The 24,936-nt window shown below is 44.7% G+C and overlaps 1 protein-coding gene across 9 annotated transcripts; it reads left to right on the top strand.

Moving 5' to 3' along the window:
• The first annotated feature begins 795 nt into the window (after positions 1 to 795).
• On the top strand, positions 796 to 24,574 carry SPTSSB (serine palmitoyltransferase small subunit B). Of its 9 annotated transcripts, XM_040349287.1 has the most exons (4): positions 13,270 to 13,413; positions 14,381 to 14,523; positions 17,660 to 17,855; positions 24,018 to 24,574. In XM_040349287.1, the coding sequence occupies exon 4, from the start codon at positions 24,045 to 24,047 to the stop codon at positions 24,285 to 24,287; it is 243 nt and encodes an 80-aa protein (XP_040205221.1). In that variant the 5' UTR covers positions 13,270 to 13,413; positions 14,381 to 14,523; positions 17,660 to 17,855; positions 24,018 to 24,044; the 3' UTR covers positions 24,288 to 24,574. The 9 variants fall into 9 exon arrangements, with proteins under 9 accessions (XP_040205217.1, XP_040205224.1, XP_040205223.1 ...); XM_040349283.1 differs by lacking the exons at positions 13,270 to 13,413; positions 17,660 to 17,855 and adding an exon at positions 796 to 824; XM_040349284.1 differs by lacking the exons at positions 13,270 to 13,413; positions 17,660 to 17,855 and adding an exon at positions 13,023 to 13,204.
• The last annotated feature ends 362 nt before the right edge of the window (positions 24,575 to 24,936 follow it).

Here is a 24,936-nt window from a genome sequence, read left to right as displayed (position 1 = left end):
ATCTGCGATGATTTTTATCATGACTGTGACATTATTGCGGACACATCGGACACATTTTTGGGACCATTGTCATTACCAAATCTCCCTACATAGGTTTTACCCGTATATCTGCGGTCTTCAGCTTTATATACTATTTAGAAAGTTCAGACTGTGTTAGGGTCCTTTCACACGTCCGCTCCGTTCGTCCGTTTATTACAAGTCCGTTTACGGACTTGTAATACATCCCTATGGGACCATCCGCGTCCGTCAGGATCTGCTTTTGCGGACGGAAGAAAACCCTATTTTTCTTCTGTCCGACGGAACGGATCGGATGCAGATGGACAGACGGTCCGTCTGCATCCGATTTCCCATAGGGGAGAGCGGAGGAGAGACAGGGCGGTCTCTGCACTGTGTGCGGGGACCGCCCTGTCCGCCGACAGCTCAGCGGGGATCCCTGCTGAGCCGACGGACACACGCGGATCGGACACAAAAACGGTCCACTCCGTGTGAAAGGGGCCTTAGAAAATGTTCTCTTCCTGTTTATCACAGAGTATGATGTCTGGGCATACAGCCAAGATAGCTAAAATTGCTGATTGGAGGAAAGGCACACACCTGTTTTTTAACAGGGCCAGCTGCCTGCTAATCTATTTATAGCAACCTCCCCAGACAGAAATTTCAGGCTGATTTTTTATGATGTGTCCGAGAACTTGTCAGGCTGATAACAGAGGATCGGTTCAGGAGAGAGCTATGGGACTTAGCTCTTTGAAGAGAGATAACAAAATACTGCAGATATATGTGCCCAGCTTAAATTTCATGAATTGGGTTTACATCCACTTGAAGCAAAGGTATGGGTTTTATCATCTTTATCCACTTTATAGAAAATACTTGTAGGGGTGCTCATTTATCATGGGACTAGCTGTAGAGAATAGCCCAGTTAGTTATTTGAGGACGAGAATGCCACAGCAGGCTCCATACAGGTACAGCTGCAGAAGACTTTAGTAACTTGATCCAGGTGGCTGTGAATGTGGCAACCACTTGAATGGCTCTACAGACAATGTCCACCAATGTGGACTAGGCTAGAAGGTAAGGAAGTTTAAGTTGTCAGGCCGCCTTGCATCTGCCACTGGGGAGAGTGGGTAAAAGGGAACTCTACTACAGTTACAGTACTCAGGAAATAAACTGCTAATCATGACAATAAGTGGGCAGTTGTTACAATAAACCATGTGTGGTAGACCAACATCAAGTCCTCGCTAAGGAGCGATAGTATAAGAGGTCCCCAACCCTCAAGAGTAATTTAACACCCGTTGCACCATTAATTGTCTTTTAAAAGGTTTATTTTTTTTATTATTCCTTCATTATTATCAGCAGTGCTATTAATCTGGTTTCTATGTACATTTGGTATAATCACACTTAAAAACAAATATGGTAAATCAACTGGTCCTCTGCCCTAACATGCAGAGATAAGCTTTTGTTTGCTAGCTTCAATCTTGGTGTTGTGAAAAATAAAGACATAGAACAGTATAGTATGACATGATCTAAAGAGCATACTACTGATTGTTAAAGGGTGTTGCTACTCAGTGCCGGCCCAAGACATTGTGCTGCCTGGGACCAAGAATGAAATGCTGGGGATATTTATTATAGCAAAAAGTTAATATATTTTTTTTTTAATTGTCGTTTTTTTGTTGTTTATAGCACAAAAAATAAAAACCGCAGATGTGATCAAATATCACCAAAAGAAAGCTCTATTTGTGGGGAAAAAAGGACATCAATTTTATTTGGGTACAATGACGCACAACCGCGCAATAGTCAGTTTAAGCGACACAGTGCCGTATTGCAAAAAATGGCCCGGTCATTAAGTGGGCAAATCCTTCCGGTCCTTAAGTGAATGATCATGGCTGGGCAAGGCAAGTCTCTCAGGCTCTCATGTCTCATACAACTTGTGATGTGTGTTTGTACTTACAGTTTTGCTTCAGACTCCACCACCAGATGCGTGTTGTCACCTGCCACACATTGCGGATTGTCACTTGCCACATGTTGGGGATAGTCACTTACGTCACCGGCCACACGTTGCGGGTTGTCATTTGCCAAGTCACCTGCCACATGCTGCGGATTGTCACGTGCCACGTCAGAACAAACCCCCCTCCATTAGTACAGACCACCAGGACAAACCACCACCCCTCCATTAGTGCAGATCCCAGAACAAACCACCCCCCCCTCCATTAGTACAGCCCCCCCCCAGAACAAACCAACCCCCCTCCATTAGTACACACTCCCCCAGGACAAACCACTCCCTCTCCATTAGTACACATTCCCCCAGGAAAAATCACCCCCCCCCGTTCATTAGTACAGACCCCCCCAGAACAAATCACCCCCCTCCATTAGTACACACTCCCCCAGGACAAACCACCCCTCTCCATTAGTACACACTCCCCCAGGACAAATCACCCCCCCTTCATTAGTACAGACCCCCCCAGAACAAATCACCCCCCTCCATTAGTACACACTCCCCCAGGACAAACCACCCCCTCTCCATTAGTACACACTCCCCCAGGACAAACGACCCCCTCTCCATTAGTACACACTCCCCCAGGACAAACCACCCCTCTCCATTAGTACACACTCCCCCAGGACAAATCCCCCCCCCCCCCTTCATTAGTACAGACCCCCCAGAACAAATCACCCCCCTCCATTAGTACAGACCCCCCAGAACAAATCACCCCCCTTCATTAGTACAGACCCCCCCAGAACAAATCCCCCTCCATTAGTACAGCCCCCCCGGACAAACCACCCCCCTTCATTAGTACAGACCCCCAAGAACAAACCCCCCTCCTTTAGTACAGACCCCCCAAGTACAAAGTCCCCCTCCATTAGTACAGACCCCCCCTCCTTTAGTACAGACCCCCCCAGAACAAAGCCCCCTCCATTAGTACATACCCCCTCAGGACAAACCACCCCCCTCCATTAGTACAGACCCCCCACCAACCACCCCCCTCCATTAGTGCAGACCCCCCTAGGAAAAGCACCCCCCTCCATCATTAGTACAGACACCCCCCAACAAACCACCCCCCTGCATTAGTACAGAACCCCCTCGACAAACCACCCCCCTCAATTAGTACAGACACCCCCCTTGGACAAACCACCCCCGCCATCAGGCTAACTAAAAACACCCAGGCGGCGGCTGGAGAGGACAGGACAGTGGAGAAAAGAGCATGTCATGTCAGGCTTGGGCAGCAGTCAGGAGTTGGACACAAAGAGGAGAACTGGAACACTTCAGGCACGGCACCGCACGGCACTGCACGGACCGCCCCCCCCGCATCACTGCGTGGCTGCCTGCTGGTCTCTCTGAGACAGCCGCTCCGATCTTCGGGTGTTCCGCTCTCCTCCTCTGACAGGAGGAGGGAGGATGGACATCGACAGGGAACTCCAGTGGCTACGGTGACCGGAGGAGAGAGCCGCCTACGGAAAGGAGAGGAGGAGGAGGAGGGAGGGGAGCACGCTGGCAGCCCGGCGCCGCGCTCCTCACAGGCAGCAGAGCGGGCTGGTGGGCGGGCGTATGCCGCTCCCCTAAGAGTGCCGCCTGGTACCCATGGTACCACCCGGTCCCATCATAGGGCCGGCCCTGGGCACGCCCAGTAATTCACACCTCCTTGAAGTCTCTAACATGTAGAGAGCATCCTGCCGCACAGATGTAGTTCCCAAGAGGGGGCGAGCACGTTACTGACCACCGCAGTAAAGCCTCCCTTCATGGTGGTGAGTAACAATCAGACAAGCAGGAAGTGAACAGAACAGAGAAGAAATAGAGCAACTTCTGAGCAAAAACGAACAATGAGGAAGTGAAAAGAGCAATGTCTGCAGGTAAAGGATGCTTATTATGAAGAAAAAAAATTCCTTTACAACCCATCCCCTTTAACCACATCTGAAATGTAGTAACACATGGGTACCCTAGGCACAGACAATACACCCCTGTGTAGGGTGACCACGTGTCCCGGATTGCCCAGGAAAGTCCCGCATCTTGGAGCTCTGTCCTGTGTCCCGTGCACCTTCATTCCGGGACAATAAGGTGTCCCGGAATGAAATTGACACGGCCGATGCAGCCGTTCATGATTCTGTGACCATAACTGTTTGTCTTCTCTTCCGGCTCTCCCACCCCACCAACGATTTTATCCTATCAGCAGAGCAAGATCTGCACAGACAGTGGGATTGGGGGAGTCATAACAGCTCCTCCCGCCCCCTGCTCTGCTGATAGGCAGGGTCGTCTTTGCCCTGGCTCAAGGTAGTAGAGGGTGATTGGTTGAGGGAGCGGGGCAGGCAGTGGGTTAGTAGTAGTGGATGGAGGTGTAGGTCGGGGATAGGGGCCGTTACTGGCTCCCTGTCAGACGTGCAGTGTAAGGCTGATCACAGTGATCGGTTGCACTACTCGTCTCTCGTGACTGAAATGGGGGCGGGGCGCTGCCTACCGTCTGTGTCCCCGAGTCCCTCCCATGCTTCCCTGTCCTCGGGTCCAGGGCTCGAGTCCTGCGGGAACGCGTGGGAATGGCGTCCCTGCACTCTTTTTTACAGCCGGAACGTTATTTCCTTTGCAGGACTCGAGCAGAGAATAGGAGGGAATGCAGTGGGTACTAAGTGGGGAGCGGGGGGATTGTCAGGCCGGCGCTCCCCCTCCCCCTTCTGCGGAGACTGCAGGTAGGTTTAGGCAGCGGAGCAGCAGGCGTCCCCCCCCACTGATGAGTTAGCGAGGCTGAGCGGGTGGGTTCAGAGACAGCGGGCGGGATTAGGCAGCGGCGTGCAATTCCAGAAGACTCACGGAGAGAGGAATATGAGGTAGTGGCTTTGCGGGGGTGCGGGCCGCACTTGAGTGACACCCGTGACCCGTCAGATCCTGCCCTGCTCTCCGTGGTCGCGGCTCTGATCAGTTTTTGCACGAGCAGAGTGAAGCGGCCCACCTCCCCCTCCTCCAGTATGTCTACATAGGGGACCCGGCCAGTCCCCTGTGTATGTCTGTGCATGTCAGGAGGTACAGGTACATTATGGTACTGAATGGGGGGATCTGTACTGAAGGGGGGAATCTGTACTGAAGGGGGGGGAATCTGTACTGTGGGGGGGATCTGTACTGAAGGGGCAGGAATCAGTACTAAATGGGGGGGGGGTCTGTACTGAAGGGGGTGATCTGTACTGAATGGGGGGGTCTGTACTGAAGAGGGAGGAATCTGTACTGAATGGGGGGATCTGTACTGAAGGGGGGATCTGTACTGTGGGGGGGAATCTGTACTGAAGGGGGGGATCTGTACTGAAGGGGGGGATCTGTACTGAAGGGGGGGGGTCTGTACTAAATGGGGGGGGATCTGTACTGAAGGGGGGGCGTAAGCAAGTAAGTTTGCAGAGGCTAAAAACCTAACCTACTTAAGGCAGTGTTGTATCACAGTGGCTTAGCTGTGTTAACTGTCTGACATTTTTAATGGTATTCAGCAATGAGGGGGTTAATGTACTTCCAATGATGCATTGGTGACCAGTGGTAGTTTATTAACCCCTTTGTGCTGCATTAGTGACACCAGTGTTTATTACCCCTATTTGGTGCAGCATGAGAGGGTTCATAAACACCGACACTGATGTCACTAATGCAGCACAAAGGGGTTAATTACCAGCCACTGGTCACTAATGCATCAGTGGCCAGTGGTGTATTTGATACTACCCACCCCATACACTCTGCACCCCTCTCATCTACATACCACCCACCCCCCATCATTTTTTTTTTTTTTGGTGGGGGAGTGGATCTTGGGTGGGAGTTCCCACACTTTTTTCCCCAGGACTTGACCCCTGCTCGGGTCCCACCTTCTCGGTGCTCGCTCACTCTCAGCTGCTCCCTCCCTCTCCCCCAGCTCTGATCCAGGTCCCTCCGACCGTTCCAGGTTGTGTAATGTCCAGGGTCCCCTCTGACACTGTCCTCTGCCCTCTACTCCTCCATTGAACCCTGTGTGGGAGCCCTCTCTTCTTCCGGTACCTCCCATCATCTAACCTGCACTCATCATCCCTCTACTCTACAGAACCCTGCCCCACCCATAGAACCCTGCACCCCTCTTTGGGTGGCAATTGGCACACAGCATCTTGTAGAAGGGTACGGGTGGCAAGGGGCACACTTAGGGTGCCCACGTGTCCCGGATTGCCCGGGACTGTCCCGCAATTGACATGTCTGTCCCTGGTCCCGGGCACCTTCATTCCGGGACAATACAGTGTCCCGGAATGAAATAGAGGACACAGTTACCCCCTACCAACTAATAACTACATTTCCGGAACTGGTTGCTAGGGCTGAAGCTGCCTGGCATCTTGCAACCAGTGACAATTTACTTTCAGACAGTGATGCCGGGAGCGAAGCTTGCGCCTAGTGCAGCACTACTATCCCCACCCACCTCGGCACCTCCTCCTTCTCCGGCACCTAGCGGCAAGCAGCAGGGACTGGTGTGATCTTCCAGATTGCGACTCCACTCCTTTCCTGTAATGCAAGGGGCTCATGCAAAGGGAGTGACAGCAGTACTGCATCTGGCGGCAGGCTATGGGTGGCAAGCGGCACTGCATCTGATGGCAAGTGGCACAGTCACCTGACAAATAACCCACTGCCAAATTCCCCATCAACCCTGAGACTACATTCCCCCCCCCCTCATCTTTTTTTTGGGGAAGGTGAGGGGTGTCCCTGAATGGCAGTTTGGAACTGTGGTCACCCTAGGCACACTGCATCTGGTGGCAGGCGACAAACTGCATCAGATGACAAGTGGCACACTGCATCTGGCAGCAGACAATGATAGCAAGTGACAAGCTGCATCTGGTGGCAGGCGACGGTGGCATGCTGTATCTGGTGGCAAGTGAAAAGCTTAGGATTTCCACTGATTCTGCATTATGGTGAGTTGAACTATTTCATTATATATTACAATGTAGCAATAGAAACAATGTGATTTGATCATCCCATAACAAGCATGGTGTTGGGATGATTTAAGTGCTGACATCAGCCATTCACCCGACAAATCACCCGCCGCTGAATTTTCTGTCAACCCAGAGACTACACCCCCCCCCCCTTCCAAAAAACTGATCCCCCATGCAAAAAAGGTTGGGGACCGCTGTTCTAAAATGACATCACTTCCTACTAGCGCTCTATGATAGAGATGGCCACGCAGGAGGGAAATGAGTGATAGGTTCCATCATCAACGAAAGTTTCTAAATCATATTTTTGGGGGAGGGGGGGTGGCAGTGCCCCAAGATTTCTTATATAGCGTCCCTTTTTGTATGAACCCTGATCTGCTTTCTTTCTGCCAGCATCAAGCCGAGAAATCATGTAACTTAGTCCCAGTACATTGGAATGCACATGTAGATAAAACAGTAAATGAAAAGGCATTTAACGTGAAATCAACCTTATCCCTAGCATAAAATGCTTGAAATTAGGTTAAAAGTTTCCTTTTTAAACATGCAGCTAAGTGCAGACTGAGCACACACACCTTCTCTCCTGAGCTGGAAAGGCCTAGATAGCAATACCTGTGATAATGATGCACTGTTACCTTATCTGCAATACTGCTGTCATAGGAGAGGAGAGCCAGATCTGTAGTTTTAAGCCCTGTACACTGAACAGTCCAGTCTGAGAGCTAGCACAGCCTTCTATACAATTACAGCTGGTAAGACATACCCAAAAATCACACTTTACTGTCTGAACTATTCTTAATGTTGGGGCGTCCTAGATGTGCCATTGATTTAAATACAATTGGTTACTTTCCGTTATTTTTTTTTAATCATTGGATGCAGGTATTCTATATGGGAGGCTTTTTTTTTGTTTCCCCTAACAGCAGGAAATTGGGAGGGGCACATACACACATGAGTAGCACAATTCAGTTCCATTTACTTTTCACAAGTCTGCTGCACCTGCAATCATCCTGTGGATCTGCTCTGTGCTATACTGGTGGGAGATCAGAGGTGAGGCCTCTCTATGCAGCCTTTGTTGCATAGGAACAATGCTATCAGTAATAGCTGTATCTGATCAAAGGAGGAGATAACACATTAAAATACCGTAGCAGCAAGTGAATAGATCAAGCTCTTTAATGTTGCTACTGCTTTAATTATTTCTACATGTTTCCTTTTTATAAAGTGTTTTTTTTTTATTATTATTATTATTATTATTTTTATTTGCAGTTGCTTAATGCTTATGTGCAGCTATTTGTTTTATAGTGTTTGTGTTCTTTCAACCCATACGTTTTTGTTTTTTTTTGTTTTGTTTTCTTATCTGGCTAATTGTTTTGAAAGGTATTTTTTTTTTTTTTTGTAGACTTCTTTTTGTTATTGGTTGTTTCAGTTTTCCTAAATTTTAGTTTTTAGTAGTTGTAGCAAGATTTAGTATTGACTAGTCTGACTTTGCTTGCCCATGTGTTTTCTGCTAGGCATGCAAGACTGGTATTTAAAAGTTTATTTATTTATTTATATATATATATATATATATAGTGTTTTAGTTATCTTAATGTTATCTTGCAGAATATTTACTCTGTTTTTAAAAATGATTACATGGCACCATCCCTGCTGGGACCCTTTGACACATTAGTGGTCCTCCTGAAACACCAGACTATAAGCAGTAGTTGGTAATTTAGGGGTTCATTTACTAAAGACTAATAGGCCAGTTTTTACTTTGCAAGGTAATTTTTCTTAGCTTAGTGAATGTGTTAACTTTTAGTTTTTTATGAAATTTCCATTCATTTGCAAGAAAAATGTAATTTTTGCAGCCTTCAGGCACACGATCAAATGATGGAAGTCATCAGAGCTTCATCTCATTCCCTAGGATAAAAGTCCCTTGCAAAGTGAACAACCCATTTGCCAAAGTGAATCGCCCCCCACCACGATTCCATGCAATGATTACATACAATTTATAATGGCAATGAGGTGGGGAAGCAGCCTAAGGTATTTAGTGTTATATGAGCCTTAAGCCCCATACTTACTTTTAGATTTTCTGCAAATTTTTGTCTTCAGATTTACCAAAACCATATAATTTGAGGTCAAACCTTAAGAAGTTCAATTTGTATGCAATTGGGCAGACCCTTGCACTACATCGTTTTGGTAAATCTGAAAAAGAGAAATCTGCAGAAAATCTAATAGTGTGAATGGGGTCTTAAGCCTCATACACACAATCCGATTGTTGGCCAAACGAGCATCTGATTTTTGTCCAAAGGGCGTATGCCTGGATCTTGTCTTGCATACTAACGGTACACAATTGTCAGCCTGTAATTAGCGCAGCACAGTGCCGACTTCATAGTGAGCTCTGCATGTGGTGTTTGCAAACACGGCCAAGCTCATTCTTAGTAGTGATGTACTACGAGGAATTTCAGCTCTTGAGCGCCACCCTTTGGGCACATTCTGCTAATTTTGTGTTTGGTGAGCATTGATTCCAAGTATGCGTGTTTGTACTTTCGACTTTTGTGTGACAGACTTGTTTACTGACAATACGAAAATCAGACAAGTTGTCCGCCGGAAATGTATTAGCCTTCCATCCAACATTTGTTGGTCAACAATCGTCAGAAGGAGTGTACTAACGGTCAGATTTTAGGACACCAGTCTGTCAACAGATAATCCCCTGCCAACAATCATATCTTGTGTACGAGGCTGAACACTGCTGCATTCTTGTTTTAACAAGCTGGTGCCTGCTTACAAGATCAAGACTTATGTTTTCATAGCACTGAATTACCGGTATGTTGCCAGTGTGATAAAATGCCACCAACATGATAGGTTAGTAGCAGTGCATGTCAACATCAAAGTGGGTCCAGGTTCCATGATCTCTCCTCATCCTCTCCATGATAAAAACAAATTCTCCACAGCACCCTGAAAGCTTGTTAGTGGTAGTTATAATTTATTTTTATTTTTTTCAGCTTACAATTTATTAGATGTGGTTGCTGTATTTATTTCCACCTGGTGACCCTGCCAATAAATCCTGTTATTTTTCAACTTTATTAGACCAAGTTGTTGTGAAAAAGTAGTGTTTGGAGAGTTGAGATAAACCATTTAACACTGACAGGGGTGATTAAAATGGTTCGCTTTTGTTCATTTATGTAAAGCCAGTGGGCCAGATTCACAAAGAAATTACCCCGCGTATCTATTGATACGCCGCGTAATTTCAAAATTCCTGCGTCGTATCTTTGTTTTGGATCCTCAAAACAAGATACGACGGCTTCTGGGTTAGATCCGTCAGGTGTACGTCTTCGTACGCCTTCGGATCTAAGATGCAATACTTCAGCGTCTGCTGGGTGGCGTTTTCCGTGTCAGGTATGCAAATTAGCGATTTACGACGATCCACGAACGTACGCGCGGCCGTCGCATTTTCTAACGTCTGTAGTCGGCTTTTTCCGGCGTATAGTTAAAGCTGGTATTTTGCGGCGTATAGATAGAATTGCCATGTTAAGTATGGCCGTCGTTCCCGCGTCGAAATTTGAATTTTTTTTTTTTTTTTTTGCGTAAGTCGTCCGTGAATAGGGATGGACGTAACTCACGTCTAAGTTAAAAAAATGACGTTGTTGCGACTTTTTTTCTCGCAAAGCACGGCTGGAAATTTCTGGACGACGAATGCGCATTTCATTCGGCGTGGGGACGCGCTTCATTTAAATGAAACCCGCCCCCAACCCGCCCAATTTGAAATCCGCCACCAGAAATGCACTATGCCGCACGAAATCGCTGAGGATTCGAAAATGCGCCAGGTAAGGTATGGCGGCGTAGTGTATGTGGATCTGGCCCTTTATCTCAAAAGGAAACAAACCTGTGTTTGCTAGAGTTTTGGCTTTAAAGCGAAGTTCCCACCTTTTTTGATGTTTATTAAAAGTCAGCCGCTACAAAAAGCATAGCTGCTGGCTTTTAATAAACATACACTTACCTGCTCCACTGTCCGCTCCTCTCCCCCCCCCCCCCCCCCCCCGTTTCCGCCAGTGCCTCCATCCTGTGGGCACCTGGCCGTGACAGCTTTCAGCTTCATGGCCAGGCACTCACTGCGCATGCACGAGTGGCGCTGCGCTACCTGATTGGACAGGTGTCACGTGTCCCAGGCGATCGCCTAAAGGTAGGGGCCGTTAAAAGGCAATATGACGTATCGCCTTATTGGTCCCTGGGTGGAAGTAGGAAGTGGAACAGGAAGTCAAAAAAGATGAACTGCGAGCACAAAGCGTGGATTTTGGACCAATGGACTTCCACACAGACGATTGTTTTTTCTATCGTTTTTTTATCCATAGGAAAAATTTAAAACGTGTTCTATTTTTTTTCACTGATGGGGCCCACACACGATCGGTTTGTCCGATGAAAACAGTCCATCGGTCTGTTTTCATCGGACAAACTGATCGTGTGTACAGGGCTTAACAGACCACTTTTTTACCTACAGGAAAGCCTAGATTAATGCTTATGGTACAAGAAATATTTGCAGAAAAAAATGCATCGATGTCTACGGCGCAGGCGGGCTGAGCGTGCTGTTTAGTGATGGTGATCGTGCTGTCACGGATGGCTCATGTGCGGGAGTGATGTCATCATGGCTCCAGCCAATGACAGTGCCAGGGCCGCGATACCCGGAAGTCACTCCAGGAGTAATGGCATAATAGCTCATTATGCCTTTGTCTTGCAGGGTTTATTTATTTTTTTCAGGAGGCTTTACTTCCTCCTTTTAAGAAGAATCGATCTAATTATTGACTCCTCTCAAACAGAACTGATGGCAAATATTCAATCAATCAGTGTATTCTGCGAGCAGAGGCTGTCGGAATACAATATCTCAGTAGGGAGGATTCTCGCATCTGCCTCATACGTGAGGATGGGAGAATTCATTCTATTAGCTCATTGGCTGATCGAAAAACTTGATCAACCCATGACCAGCGTTATGCAAGTTGAAGGTTAATCTATTTAGCAATTGTTCATCCTCTTCCAGCAGATTTTAGGTGCTTGGCTGGTTAAACTTGACCAAGCAAATTCTGACTCTAAAACTCTGCGCTAAGGGGTTAATTTACTAGGCATATCCAATTTGCACTACAAGTGCACTTGAAAATGCAGTCACTGTGGATCTGAGGGGGACATGCAAGGAAAATAAAAAACAGCATTTTAGCTTGCATATGATTGGATGATAAAATCAGCAGAGCCTTCCCCCCCCCCCCCCCTTGTTTCATAGTGCTTCCCCCCCCCCCCCCGTTTCAGAGCGCTCCCCCCCCCCCCCCGTTTCAGAGCGATTTCCCCCCCCCCCCCTCTCATTTCAGAGCGCTTTCTCCCCCCTCCCCTCGGTTCAGAGCGCTCCCCCCCTCGTTTCAGAGCACTTCCCCCCCCCCCTTCGTTTCAGAGCGCTTTCTCCCCCCCCCTTTCGTTTCAGAGCGCTTTCTCCCCCCCCTTTAGTTTCAGAGCGCTTTCCCCCCCCCCCCCCTGTTTCAGAGCGCTTTCTCCCCCCCTCTCGTTTCAGAGCGCTTTCTCCCCAACCTCTCGTTTCAGAGCGCTTTCCCCCCCCCCCCCTGTTTCAGAGCGCTTCTTCCCCCCCCCCCCTCGTTTCAGAGTGCTTTTCCCCCCCTTGTATCTACAGCAAGTGCACAGCAGTGTTGAGCCTTGCCGTGCAGCAGTCTGAACACTGGCTGCAGCATTCTGACAATGACTACTTTTTTTTATGTCTACAGGGTATTGGTAAGATGTGATATGCGTTTCCCAGTGACTGAGTTTGTCACCCATGCCTCCTGCCCACCATACACCAGCTATGTGCTGTGATTGATCAGAAAAAACATACTACTGTTATTTTACAGCACCAGAACAGTGGAAGAGAAAATGCCCCAATGGAAATCGAATTTGACCTTCGATGAATTAAACATTGTTAGGTGTAACTGCACAAGGCCCAGCCGTGTGTACATGTTTTACGAAATCAATTTTTAGTTCTCTGTTTTGATATGTAAATCTTGAGTTATGTATAGCTTCAGTGTAACAATTAAAACTAGATTTTCAAGATCTGAGTGGAGAAGCTTGTCTGTCAAGTTTTCAGGCATGCAAAGTATTCACTCTCTGTTCCCCACCCTTCTTTTGGTGATGGTGGTCTGATAGGGTTGTTTTTATGTATGTAGCAAGTCTTGGTTGCCGCGACTCTTGCTTAATGTTTGTTGTGGTATTTGTGTGGGTTCAGTTGTGGTGTTATGCGAGTTCACTGATATGTTAGGCATTTAAATCAAATCCTATCCAGTGCCTGCTTGTCAACGCACCGAAGCTGCGTTCTGAGGTTAGTCACACAAGATGTGTTTACTTTACTTGATATTTATTCTTCTCCTTCCCTTTTTTTTTCTGGAGCATCTGTAGACAAGTAACACATGGCCTTCGCAGATATGTCATTATGTTGCTGACAACACCTATGGTAGCTAGTATTGAGGTCAGGATTACAAACTGTTACCTGTGTATTCATTTACAGTCTGCGCTGGAGCTTGGTAAAAGGTAATTCCTTTCTATAAAGCATGCACTTAGCTTGTAATGACTTTAATTGATCATATATTGCATTTGTAAGGGGTTGCTTACAACTATTCAGATTTCCATTTCATTTGCTGGGCAAAGTTGCTGTGAGATACATGTAATTTTATTTATTTTTTTATTATTATTATTATTTAAATGTATTTTCTTAGGAGCTGAAAACTTTTTACACAAAAACATACAATTGGTCTAAAAAAAAAAAAAAAAAAAATTGCTAATATGAAAGAGTTTTTTTCAACAGCAAATAACTTCTGAAGTCTATGGTTGTTTGTATACATTGGCTAGGAGAGACTTTTTGATTTTAAGATGTATTATAATAACTGGATAATTTCCCTAACTGATAAAACTGCAAACCTCCTTAAGCCATGCTGAACAATCTTTTGTGAAAATATGACAAATTGTTCCTGGGCAGGATTCTACATATTGATCCATTTGGCTCAGTACATACAGTAATATTTACACCCAGCATTGATGGGCACTTGGTAGATGTTTGAAAGTAGAGCAGGATTTTGTGTACTGAACCCTTTTGGCTCAGTACATACTAGTTACACCCAGCATCGATTGGCACTCGGTAGATGTTAGAAAGTAGGGCAGGATCCTGTGTTCTGATTAATTTTGGTTCAGTACATACTATTTACACCAGGGATTAGTGAACACTTAGTAAATGTTAGAAAGTTGAACAAACACCCAATTTTTCTACTAAAGTTTACCTGATTCCAAAAACTTCAGGAATAGAGTAGTCCTTCTTTATATAGTATATCATCACATGAGCTACCGAAAATCCTAATACTGTACTTTAAACAATGCTTACCAGTATTCATTTTTGATCCACGTTGGATAAGTTCAACATCCAAAGGATTTTTTGCCTTTTTAGTATGTTCTCCTGCAAGTGTTTTATTACGTGTCAAATTGTTTTCTACCTCCATTGTATTAGATCTCTGAAGTGCTGGTAAGCTGATATGACCTGTAGACTGTTACAACACAATACAGAGGATGTTGCTATTTCCATGCAAAACCTGCCACCACCATAAAACATTGTCTCGTGTCCATGCTTCGATGCATAACCTCTTGATAAAAGTAAGCTGTGGTCCTGATTTTGCACATTGCTTGAGATCATGGTGTTGTGTTATATCTACCTTTTCATAAAAGCTATAATGGGCACCTTGGGTGATTGGAACCTGTGTATGCACCACTGTCGGGGAAATACCGTGGTGGGTTCCACCACTGGAGCAAGTCACAGAAAGATGGGACAGATATCTATGGCTAGCTAGAGTGCTAAGCACAGTATCTATTTTGGTATATTTCACAATATGGGTTACTGCAGTGTAAACATGTCTATGCACTTTACCTTACTATGCATGTTTTGTTTTTGCTTTTTTGTATTGCCACCAATACTTTAGCAAAGGAACTTTGTAGAATGAAAAACACTTTTTTCAAACATAGTAAGCTTTTTCAATTTGGTTTATCAATCTTAGTATTCTGCACTTAAAGTGAGGATATTATTAACATGGTAACCCAGCTGCAATTTATGTTAGTTGAAAGATGCTATGATATGGCTTTTCGTTTCATGCAACAACACACACAAGATGCATGTGAATCGTGTGCTACGTGATCAGTCTGACTATGAGACGGTATTACAACTATGTAGGAATTGGAATGATTTGGCTCAGAAATGCATTCTTTGGTTCCGAAACTGATATTTCAGGATTTTATGGCTCCAGAAATGACTTCTAGAAAATATGTGCTGTCTGTTGATCATAGCAATGAGGAGAAACCAAAGTAGTTCCATATATTAGGTATGTCATTTAATAAGGAAGATCAGAAAACTAGAGCTGCCTGGCTATTTTGTTAACCTACATGAATGCAATTTATGAGAGGTATAAGCTGACATTGCAGGCTCATTGACTGGTTGCTTCTGTCCTTAGTTCTTTTAAAAAATAAAAAAAAACATCCCTGGAACAAGCATGCAGCAAATATGTGACGTTAGAACTTGTATTCTGCATATTTTGTTCAGTGATTTAAAGTACTGAATCCAGAAGATAAGCAATATAGCTAGGCTGGCATTCTTAGAAGAGGTAAATAATGGCAACCTACTCAACCAGATCTTGATCTTGTATATGTGTCCATTCATATACTTTGTAGACCTGGTCAGAATGTTGGCTAAGCCACAACTCCAGTTGAATGAACTTGTCATGGCAGTAATGCAGGATCTATAAATGCTGCCCTCCAACATGCATACATTTTTCCCGGCTGTCATGCTGATGCATTGGCTTCAATATTTTTGACTTCCTAAGTTAGAACAAGTATGCAGATCAGGCATTCTAAATTACTCTGTCTTAACTGTTTGCATGCTTGCAAGTCGGGAGGGGGGGGGGTAGCCTCTTAAGAAGATCAGAAAAGACAGGCGTCTCCTTCTTTCTTTCCCCCGACCCCCCCCCCCCCCCCCCCCACTCTCTGTTACAGTTTTTTTTCTTTTAACTCTTATTATATTTATAGAGATCGTGCTGAATAAGGATGTGTGGCCATGGTTAGACCTGAGCTGCTAATGCAGGCTGTCGTGGTGTTCCAAAGGCTTTGGTACTTTAAGGTGCAAAGATACAGAACAGGAGTTGTAAGTTCACACAAACTTTGCGATCCTTCATGGTTTATTCCATGTCAGTGACCTCACGGTATCAGAATTGGAGAATGGGATGTTCAGCTATATTGCTATATATTCAGCCTTGATCAGAAGTTATAGATAAAAAAATGTTGCATCCCCCCCCCCCCTTTTAAAGCTGATCGTTTGATTAGAACAAGCTGGACCCAACTATTGCCTTCACTACGAGATGTGCCTGCGGTGCGAGTTGTATAAACTGTATGTAGTCTCGGCTATGTACAGTATACAGCACTGTGTTCCAGCAGCGGGACGGATGGCTGAGGCAGAAATCATGAAGTAATCATCTCGCCTCTCCATCTCAGCAAATCGGAGGAAATGTTATATTTATATGTAGCCTGGGTTACATACAGTTTATATCCCATCCACCAACAGTGCTGTTTATCTCCCTATATCAGTGAAAACATTCCCCTCCAATATAAAAATCAATAAACCATATATACAGTATCTTACGAACGTGAGTACACGCCTCACATTTTTGTAAATATTTTATTCTATCTTTTCATGTGACAACTCTGAAGAAATGACACTTTGCTACAATGTAGAGTGTACAGCTTGTATAACAGTGTTAATGTCTAAACTGTTGGCAACAAAAATGAGTTTACCTTTAAGGCCCCGTACAAACGAGCGGATAGTCCGATGAAAACGGTCCGCTGGACCGTTTTCATCGGACATGTCCGCTGGGAGATTTTGGTCTGATGGCTGTACACACCATCAAACCGAAATCCGTGCGGACAGAGAACGCGGTGACGTAGACGACACCGACGTTCTCTATCGCGTGAGTTCAATGCTTCCACGCATGCGTCAAATCAATTTGACGCATGCGCGGGATTTCTGTTCGCTGGTTAGACGTACTAACCAGCGGACATGTCCGCCGGACAGCTTCCCAGCGGACATGTTTCTTAGCATGCTAAGAAACATTTGTCCGCTGGAAATCTGTCCGCTAGCCTCGTACACACGATCGGATCTGTCCGCTGATTGTTGCTCTACATAAAGATGGCCTAGGCCAGTGATGGCTAATCTTGGCACCCTAGATTTTTTTGGAACTACATTTTCCATGATGGAAATGTACAGTAGTTCCAAAACATCCAGGGTGCCAAGGTTCATTATCACTGGCCTAGGCTTTAAGAAGATTGCCAAGACCCTGAAACTGAGTTATTTTGAGGGGACAGCAAATTTACACTGTTATACAAACTCACTACTTTGCTACAATGTAAAGTGTAATTTTTTTCAGTGTTGTCACATTAAAAAACATAATATTTATAAAAATGTGAGGGGTGTACTCACGTTTGTGAGCTACTATATATGAAAGACCTGCATTATTGTCAACAAGTCACAATCTTCCTGTGCCATGTGCACAATGTTAACATATAATACACCAATGCTGTCTTTTAAATATTCATTCGACCAGAGCCAAGTGCAGTGCTATATGACCCCGATGCTCTTGCACCCACCAGAGATTATGGACCCCGTACAGCAAAAAGGGTCTGATTGATATACCTAGGTCTTTAAATATAAGCTGTGGTCCTTTTGCTGTTATCCTCCCCACTCTTTCTCCAGATCCAGCAATGGCCATTACTTCACCATCATCTATACCTGAAGATGCCCATTGGTCAGGACAAAACACGTTGGACGGGGCTTTCTAATGACCTCACTTCTGACCCGTGGAGCACATGTTACTGCCGCACTTTTGGGTTTTCCATGCCATAATCTATTCTTATGCAAGCGAGTGCACTTGCATACATTTTAATAAAAGGTAAAGGTTATTATGGTGTTTTCCCTTTATAAGAAAATAGACTCAGAAATTTGGATGTGTAATTGCCATCATCCCTCAAAAAACAGAGAAAATGTGAAAAACCTCTAATTGGGGATTTTGAGGCAATAAAGAATTTGTTTGAAAAAAAAATATTTATATAAGATTTTTTTATTTTACACATATAAATATTATAGAAAAAATCCAACATGAAGATATTGTACAAATATTAAAACATTGCATACAATATGAAAATAAAAGTGGTAACTCCCACTACTTTGTAGTGACCACCAGTGGATAAACCGATGGTTACGAGTAGAAGGATATCTATTGATGGTTTTTAGGGGAACGGCGTCACTGATATTTGGAGATACAGTGCTGTGGATGGATGTTGGTTCAGGAGCCTAAAGCTTCGTACACACGATCAGTCCATCCGATGAGAACGGATCGATGGACTGTTTTCATTGGTTAACCGATGAAGCTGACTGATGGTCCGTCGTGCCTACACACCATCGGTTAAAAAAAACGATCGTGTCAGAACGCGGTGACGTAAAACACGTGCTGAAAAAACTTAGTTCAATGCTTCCAAGCATGCGTCGACTTGATTCTGAGCATGCGTGGATTTTTAACCGATGGTTGTGCCTACTAACGATCGTTTTTTTCCCAGCGGTTAGGAATCCATTGGTTAAATTCAAAGCAAGTTGGCTTTTTTTTAACCGATGGTTAAATAACCTATGGGGCCCACACACGATCGGTTTTGACCGATGAAAACGGTCCATCAGACCGTTGTCCTCTGTTTAACCCATCGTGTGTACGAGGCCTAAGGGGCACACTTTTGAACAGCAGCAGTCTCCACATTATACATACATTGCTGGTGTTAAGAAAAAGTATTGGCATAGCGCAGGTGTTTTCTTCCTTATACATACAGTTTTTATACCATGCACACACAGCTGGATAATAGTTTGTTTGGGACAGTTTGATCCAAATTAAATATTTAAACTGCACTAAAAGATGGAGATCAGCCTTCGGGCAAGCATGCCTACCTTTACATGATTGCCCCAGCTCTTAGTACACAATGCTAGTGTTCCTAGCAAAACACTGGGATTGAGCAAAAATAACAGAGGTACTGTAGTCTCAAGGCTGGTCAAGAAGGGCATGTGCACTGCAGGAGAACATCATGAGACTGTCCAAGGTGAGGATTGGCAGAAAGTGTGATCCAGAAGACATGTCCAAGGTCAAGGCAGAATGCAAGCCGAAGAAAGTACTCGGTGATCTGAGCAGGGGTCAAAAACCATGAAACCAAATCGAGTAGATTGATCAGGGACAAGCAGTAGTACAGGTAGGGAGCCAAGAAGCAGAAACACTATCATAAGCCCAGAGCTCTGGCCTTGCAAAGCTCAAATACAGGACCAGAGCAACCAAGCCAATCAGGAGGGCAGAGCCACCTGGACTAACCAATGCTCCTGTCTGCCAGGAGGAGAGAGAAGCTGCTGGCCACCCAGGAGCTTGACATGAGAGAGAAAAACGGACAACTAGTATTTCTAACTGTACACAGCTTTATTGTTATCTGATAGAGCCGAAGTGACTGGCATGATGTAGGTGTAGGCTCCTTTTTTGGGGGGATAGGATAGTGTGCTAAACCTGTAGGTAAATAGGAGGACAGGAACCTTCACTAAGTGAAAGGGCGGGTTTGATAAAATTGCCAGAGTTGATTCCCCTGGGAAATCAACCAGTACTCTAATCAAAGTAATTGGAAACCAGGACTACTGCAACCCACATATAATAACAATTCTAAATATATAATAAGTATAAGGATGCACATCAGTAAAGAAACAATGACAATCTTTATAAGAGAAAATAATTGTACATGCAATGCAATCGTTGTACATACATCCAAGAGCCCCATAGGAGTCCTGGTGGAATTGTGCACATATATCCAGGTAAATAGGTACTTCCAGATGAATGTTGCAGCAAAGTTATGTTGCAGGGGCCCCTGAGGATGATGCAGCACCTAGACTGCATCTTTTCACTGGCAAGAAACGTGGTGTGGTGCTGGAACTTAAAACCAGCCTATCTACTCTGCAATTTACTACCTCCCTAGCAGTTTCTAATCTGGCATGCATCTGGACCTCTTACTACCAGAAGTGGCTGTTGAATGCCTAGCTTGGCTCTAGTCTAGGGTTGCCACCTTTTCATCAAGCCAAACCCGAACACTTTAGCGGCAATTTTTTTGTAGTACATGCTATAGGATTGTAAGAGACTTAGGACACCTTTGAGTCACCCTAGGAGAGTAGTAAGGAGGCGCACATAGCGCGCTGCAGTGAACAGTGGCTGTGGCCAAATTGTGTTAACAGTGGAGAGGGGGGTGGACTTAAAGGGGCATGGTGTGCCCATAAAATATGATTAGATTAATAAAAGAAATGTCACAGTTAAAATATGAACCTAGCTTACCTTAAAAGTGGACACTGTCAATCAGTGGGGCAGTGGACGGTGTCAGTGGGGCAGTGGACGGTGTCAGTAGAGCAGAGGACTATTTAATTGACAAAAAAATTAAAATAAAAGCAATCCACAGAAGAAAGAAGATATTAGATAAAGGCTACTGAGTGATCACTGGACAATGAAGTGATTATGGCAGGATGGGTCTGCAGGGAGAACTAGACTAATCAGCAGCCATGTCCCTGGAAAGACCAGCGTGACAAGTTCCACACTGGGGAGAGCCTGTGGACTGAACTGCAGGAAGGTAAAGACCCTCAGCTCTGCACTCACCCAGCAGTCGGTGTCCCCTTACCTCGCACGGCAGGCTCTGTGTTTGTTTCTCCCGCTGTCCAGACAGGTCACATGCTCGGCTTGAAGAGGGGAATAGCCCGAGGCTGTGTCTGCATGAAGAAGGCACTGGTGCGTCTCTCCCCCTCACAGCACACAGTCGCTCCTACAATGTGTCGCCGCACAATTTACACAGCACCAGACACTCGGCCAGAGCGCCGGGCAGTGCAGGCAGGGAGGGAGACACCTGCACGAGGAACCCTATTACAGAGTAGCAATAGGAGACTTCTCAGCACTGTGTCCGGGGCTCAGGCGGACTGCTTCCCGTACACAGGATTCAAAACCCGTACTGTCCGGGTGAATCCCGTAGGGGTGGCAACCCTACTCTAGTCTATGCTGGTTATTGAGCCCTAAGCTAAAACTAGAAAATAACAAAAGCACAGGTACTAGTGTCTGTCTTACAAGGATTCAGATAAACACTCGGCTGCAGATAAACTATAGGAATACTTGCATAATAGTCCCTTCGAGCTTGAGTTTGGAAGCATGGACAGGTCATGTAGCTGGGACTCTTTTACAAAATCACACCACGCGGTTGCATTAATGTGAATGGGCACCATTGGAAAACAATGTGATTTCCCTTGTCATGTGATTCCAATTGCATCAAAAATAGAAGCACTAAAGAGCTGAGAACCTTTTGTTAAAAATTGTGTGAATATTCGCAATGATATGAAAAGCAAATTCCTGTTTACTTTGAACCTCCAATCGTGTGCAGATGCTTGAATAGGTTGCTTGCAAGGTTGGATAATTGAAGATTCTTAACTTGTTTAGTACAATGTAAATGAGCCTTGCAATAAACCCTTCCTTCTGTCACTCTAGTCACTGCAGACTATTCAGATAATTCCAAAGGTAAAGTTAAGCCCTGTACACACGATCGGATATCTGATGGAATCTAATCCGATGGATTTTTTCGTCGGATATCCGATGAAGCTGACTTTCAGGCTTGCCTACACACCATCGGTCAAATATCCGACCGTGTCCAAACGTGGGGACGTAAAACACAACATGCTGAGAAAAATTAAGTTCAATGCTTCCGAGCATGCGTCGACTTGATTCTGAGGATGCGTGGATTTTTGACCGTTGGACTTCCACACTGACAATTGTTTTTTTTTTTTTTCTTTTTAAAACATGTTCAATTTTATTTTTTTCACAGATGAAAAACAAACCGATGGGGTCCACACACGATCGGTTTATCCGATGAAAACGGTCCAGTGTGTGTATAGGGCTTTAGAGTAAAGCCAGCCATAGATAATGCGATTGTCTTTTCAGCAAGGGGTTTCCCCCTCATCAACACAACACAGAATCCTTCCCGGGGGTGCAGGGTGCTGCCCCTGCCGGAAAAACACAGTGATTACTGCTAACGGCTTTAGCCACTTGCAATAATCGCATGCTAGAAATCCGACTTGCTGGTTGTACCCAAGTTGATCAATGGATTAAATCTTGGCCGGTCCCTGCTGAACCTGTCATTAGCCATAGTGTATATTTTTAGTTTGCAATACAAGTTATACAAATCATAATATTTGGTAAATTATCAGGCAAAGTTGTTACTCGTACATCTTTTTTTTTAATAAGGGAGTAACCTGCATTGTGCAATAATGTTAAAACCTTGGATTATGAACATAATTTGTTCCAGAAGAATGCTTGTAATCAAACCACTCATTTATCAAAGCGAGTTTCCCCATAGGAAATAATGAAAACTTAGATAATCTGTTCCACAGCCACTGCCTGTCTATGCAGTACCTCATGTGGCCATAGGTGTTGGGGCGCAGGAGACCACTTGGAGACGCTCGGGAATGGAGTGTTTTCGATGCCCCTGCACCTCTGGCCAGAATTTTTTTTTAAGTAGCTTGTATTGCGAAACGGTCGTAAACCGTGTTACTTGCAATCCGAGGTTCCATTTATACATTGATTTGGTTATTTGCTATAAGGATAAATGAATAAGAGTGGCTAGAGCAGTACTTGTAGTGTTCACGTACTGGGGCTCATTTACTAATGAAGTAGTGGTTCATTGAATATACCCAATCGCATGCTAGGAAAACTTTTCAACTGATTTGATTTTTGATTTTTTGAGAGGAGATTGACGACAGAACAGCTTCCCCTTATTTGCTTTGCAAAGTGGAGGTGTTTTACTGTTTAGTAAATCAGCCACGGTCTAATATATATACATTTTATATAACCTCCCATATATTTTCCTGCGCAAACATGCATCATAAAACACCTGCAAACGTTTTCTATTTGTACTTTTATTGTGCTAGATCTATTGAGGTTGAATTACGAATTACTGATTAATAACGGCAAATGGGCTTTTCACTTTGCAAGGACATTTTTCCAGGAGCTTATGGAATATGTTGAAAGTTTCACTTTTTCAAAGAATACTCAATCATGCAAAGTGAAATGCCTACTTTCTTGATTTAAGGCTATGTTCACACTATTCCAATACGGAAGTTCCACGACTTCTGATCTGACTTTGCCCTGCAACTTTAATGAACGGGATCTGACTTTTGAGTCTGGTATGAAATCTTGGAGTTGAATCCCACGTCCAAAAAAAAAAAAAATACGTGCCCTCCCCAAGATCCTACCAGACCATTCAGATCTGGCATGGATTCTAAGGGGACCCCCCCCCCCCCCCCCCACGCCAAAATGTAAAAAAAAAAAAAAGCATGGGGCCCACCAAAATCCACACCCTTATCCAAATATGCAGCTCAGGAAAGTCCCCTCCTGGACCATACCAGGCCATATGCCCTCAACATAGGGTGGGTGCTTTGGGTCAGGGGGGGCTCTGTGCCCCCCCCACCCCAAATCACCTTGTTTTCATGTTGGGGACAATGGCCTGTCCCCGACAACCTTGGGAGGTGGTTGTGGGAGGGCTTATTGGGATCTGGAAGCCTCCTTTAACAAGGGGGGTGCCCCCAAATTCCTGCCCCCCCTACTCATTCACCAAAAAGTGATTGTACCCCCTTCTCATTCACATTGGGGGTGGGATCTGTCTGATAAGGGTCTGGTAATTTTTATTTTTTATTCTGGCATGGGGGTTCCCCTTCAAGAGCCGTATGGCACAAGTCAGATCAGATAAGACCATCCGACTTGTATGCGACTTGCATTGAAATTGTGCCCAAGCTGGACCAAAGTAGTGCAGGGAGCATTTTTAAAGTTGGTCCGACACAAGTCAGACCAGCTAAGACGGCTCTCCTAGGGATTCATTCATTTTGGCATGTGGCATGTGACTTGTGCTCTGGAAGTCGGTGTGAACCAGCCCTAAATCAACCCCATTGTCTCACTAGCAAATCATACTGGGCTTTCTCTATAACCTATTCTTCTTGCTAACAGTCTCTTTCTATTTTTCAGCGTTGAATCTATTGCTGTAATACTAAAATGGATGTGAAGTATATCAAAGACTACCTGTCCTGGCTTTACTACCAGTATCTGCTCATAACCTGCAGCTATGTCCTAGAACCCTGGGAAAAGTCTATCTTCAACGCCATTTTACTGATGGTCATCGCTATGGTAATATACAGCTCCTACGTCTTCATTCCCATCCATGTTCGCCTGGCTATGGAATTTTTCTCTGAGATCTTTGGAGGGCAACATGAAAGTACTGTGGCCTTGATGAGCTGACATGATCTATCCTACTTCAACATGCCTCCTTAAAAATACTCATAAGATGTGCACCTTTCTTTGCTTCGAACTTGATGGACATCAATTGGCTTGCATGGTGTTTGAGCTGTGGCATAGGACTCCTTAGTTCAAGACGCTGTGGCTCTTTCTATTGTTTACTCTGGACTGTGTGAACACAAATCTCAGCTGCACTATAAGTACTTATACCCGCCTATGTACATAGTATAATACAACGCAGTAGGTTTGCTGGCCTATATGTTGGAAAACTACTTTTTTTTTTTTTTTTTTTTTTCTTCTTCTTCAAAAAGAGGTATATATTTTGTGTGTGCTTTTGCACATATACCGGGCCATGCATATTTAAATGAAATTGGTCTGTCTTTTGATTTGGATGGTGACGACTTGCTCTAAGTATTGTTTTTTGTTTTGTTTTTTTTTGTTTTTTTTATAATTCAGACCTATTGCATTACTTTTAAACATAATACTATTTCAACTTAAATTATGTAAACTGGAATCATTCAGTTTCAAGATTAACTAGTTCTCACTTCTCAGTTTCTAGCAATACATCTTAACTTTTATGTATTCTGCATCCATACCATCATTTTGTTTGTGTGTGTGTGTGTGTGTCTGCTGACTGATGGTCCGTCGTGCG

This window comes from Rana temporaria, chromosome 4, assembly GCF_905171775.1.
Source record: "Rana temporaria chromosome 4, aRanTem1.1, whole genome shotgun sequence".
In the NCBI taxonomy this organism is placed as follows: Eukaryota; Metazoa; Chordata; class Amphibia; order Anura; family Ranidae; genus Rana; species Rana temporaria.
The sequence above is the reverse complement of the archived record's forward strand: the minus strand, read 5'-3'. Positions and strand labels throughout refer to the sequence as shown.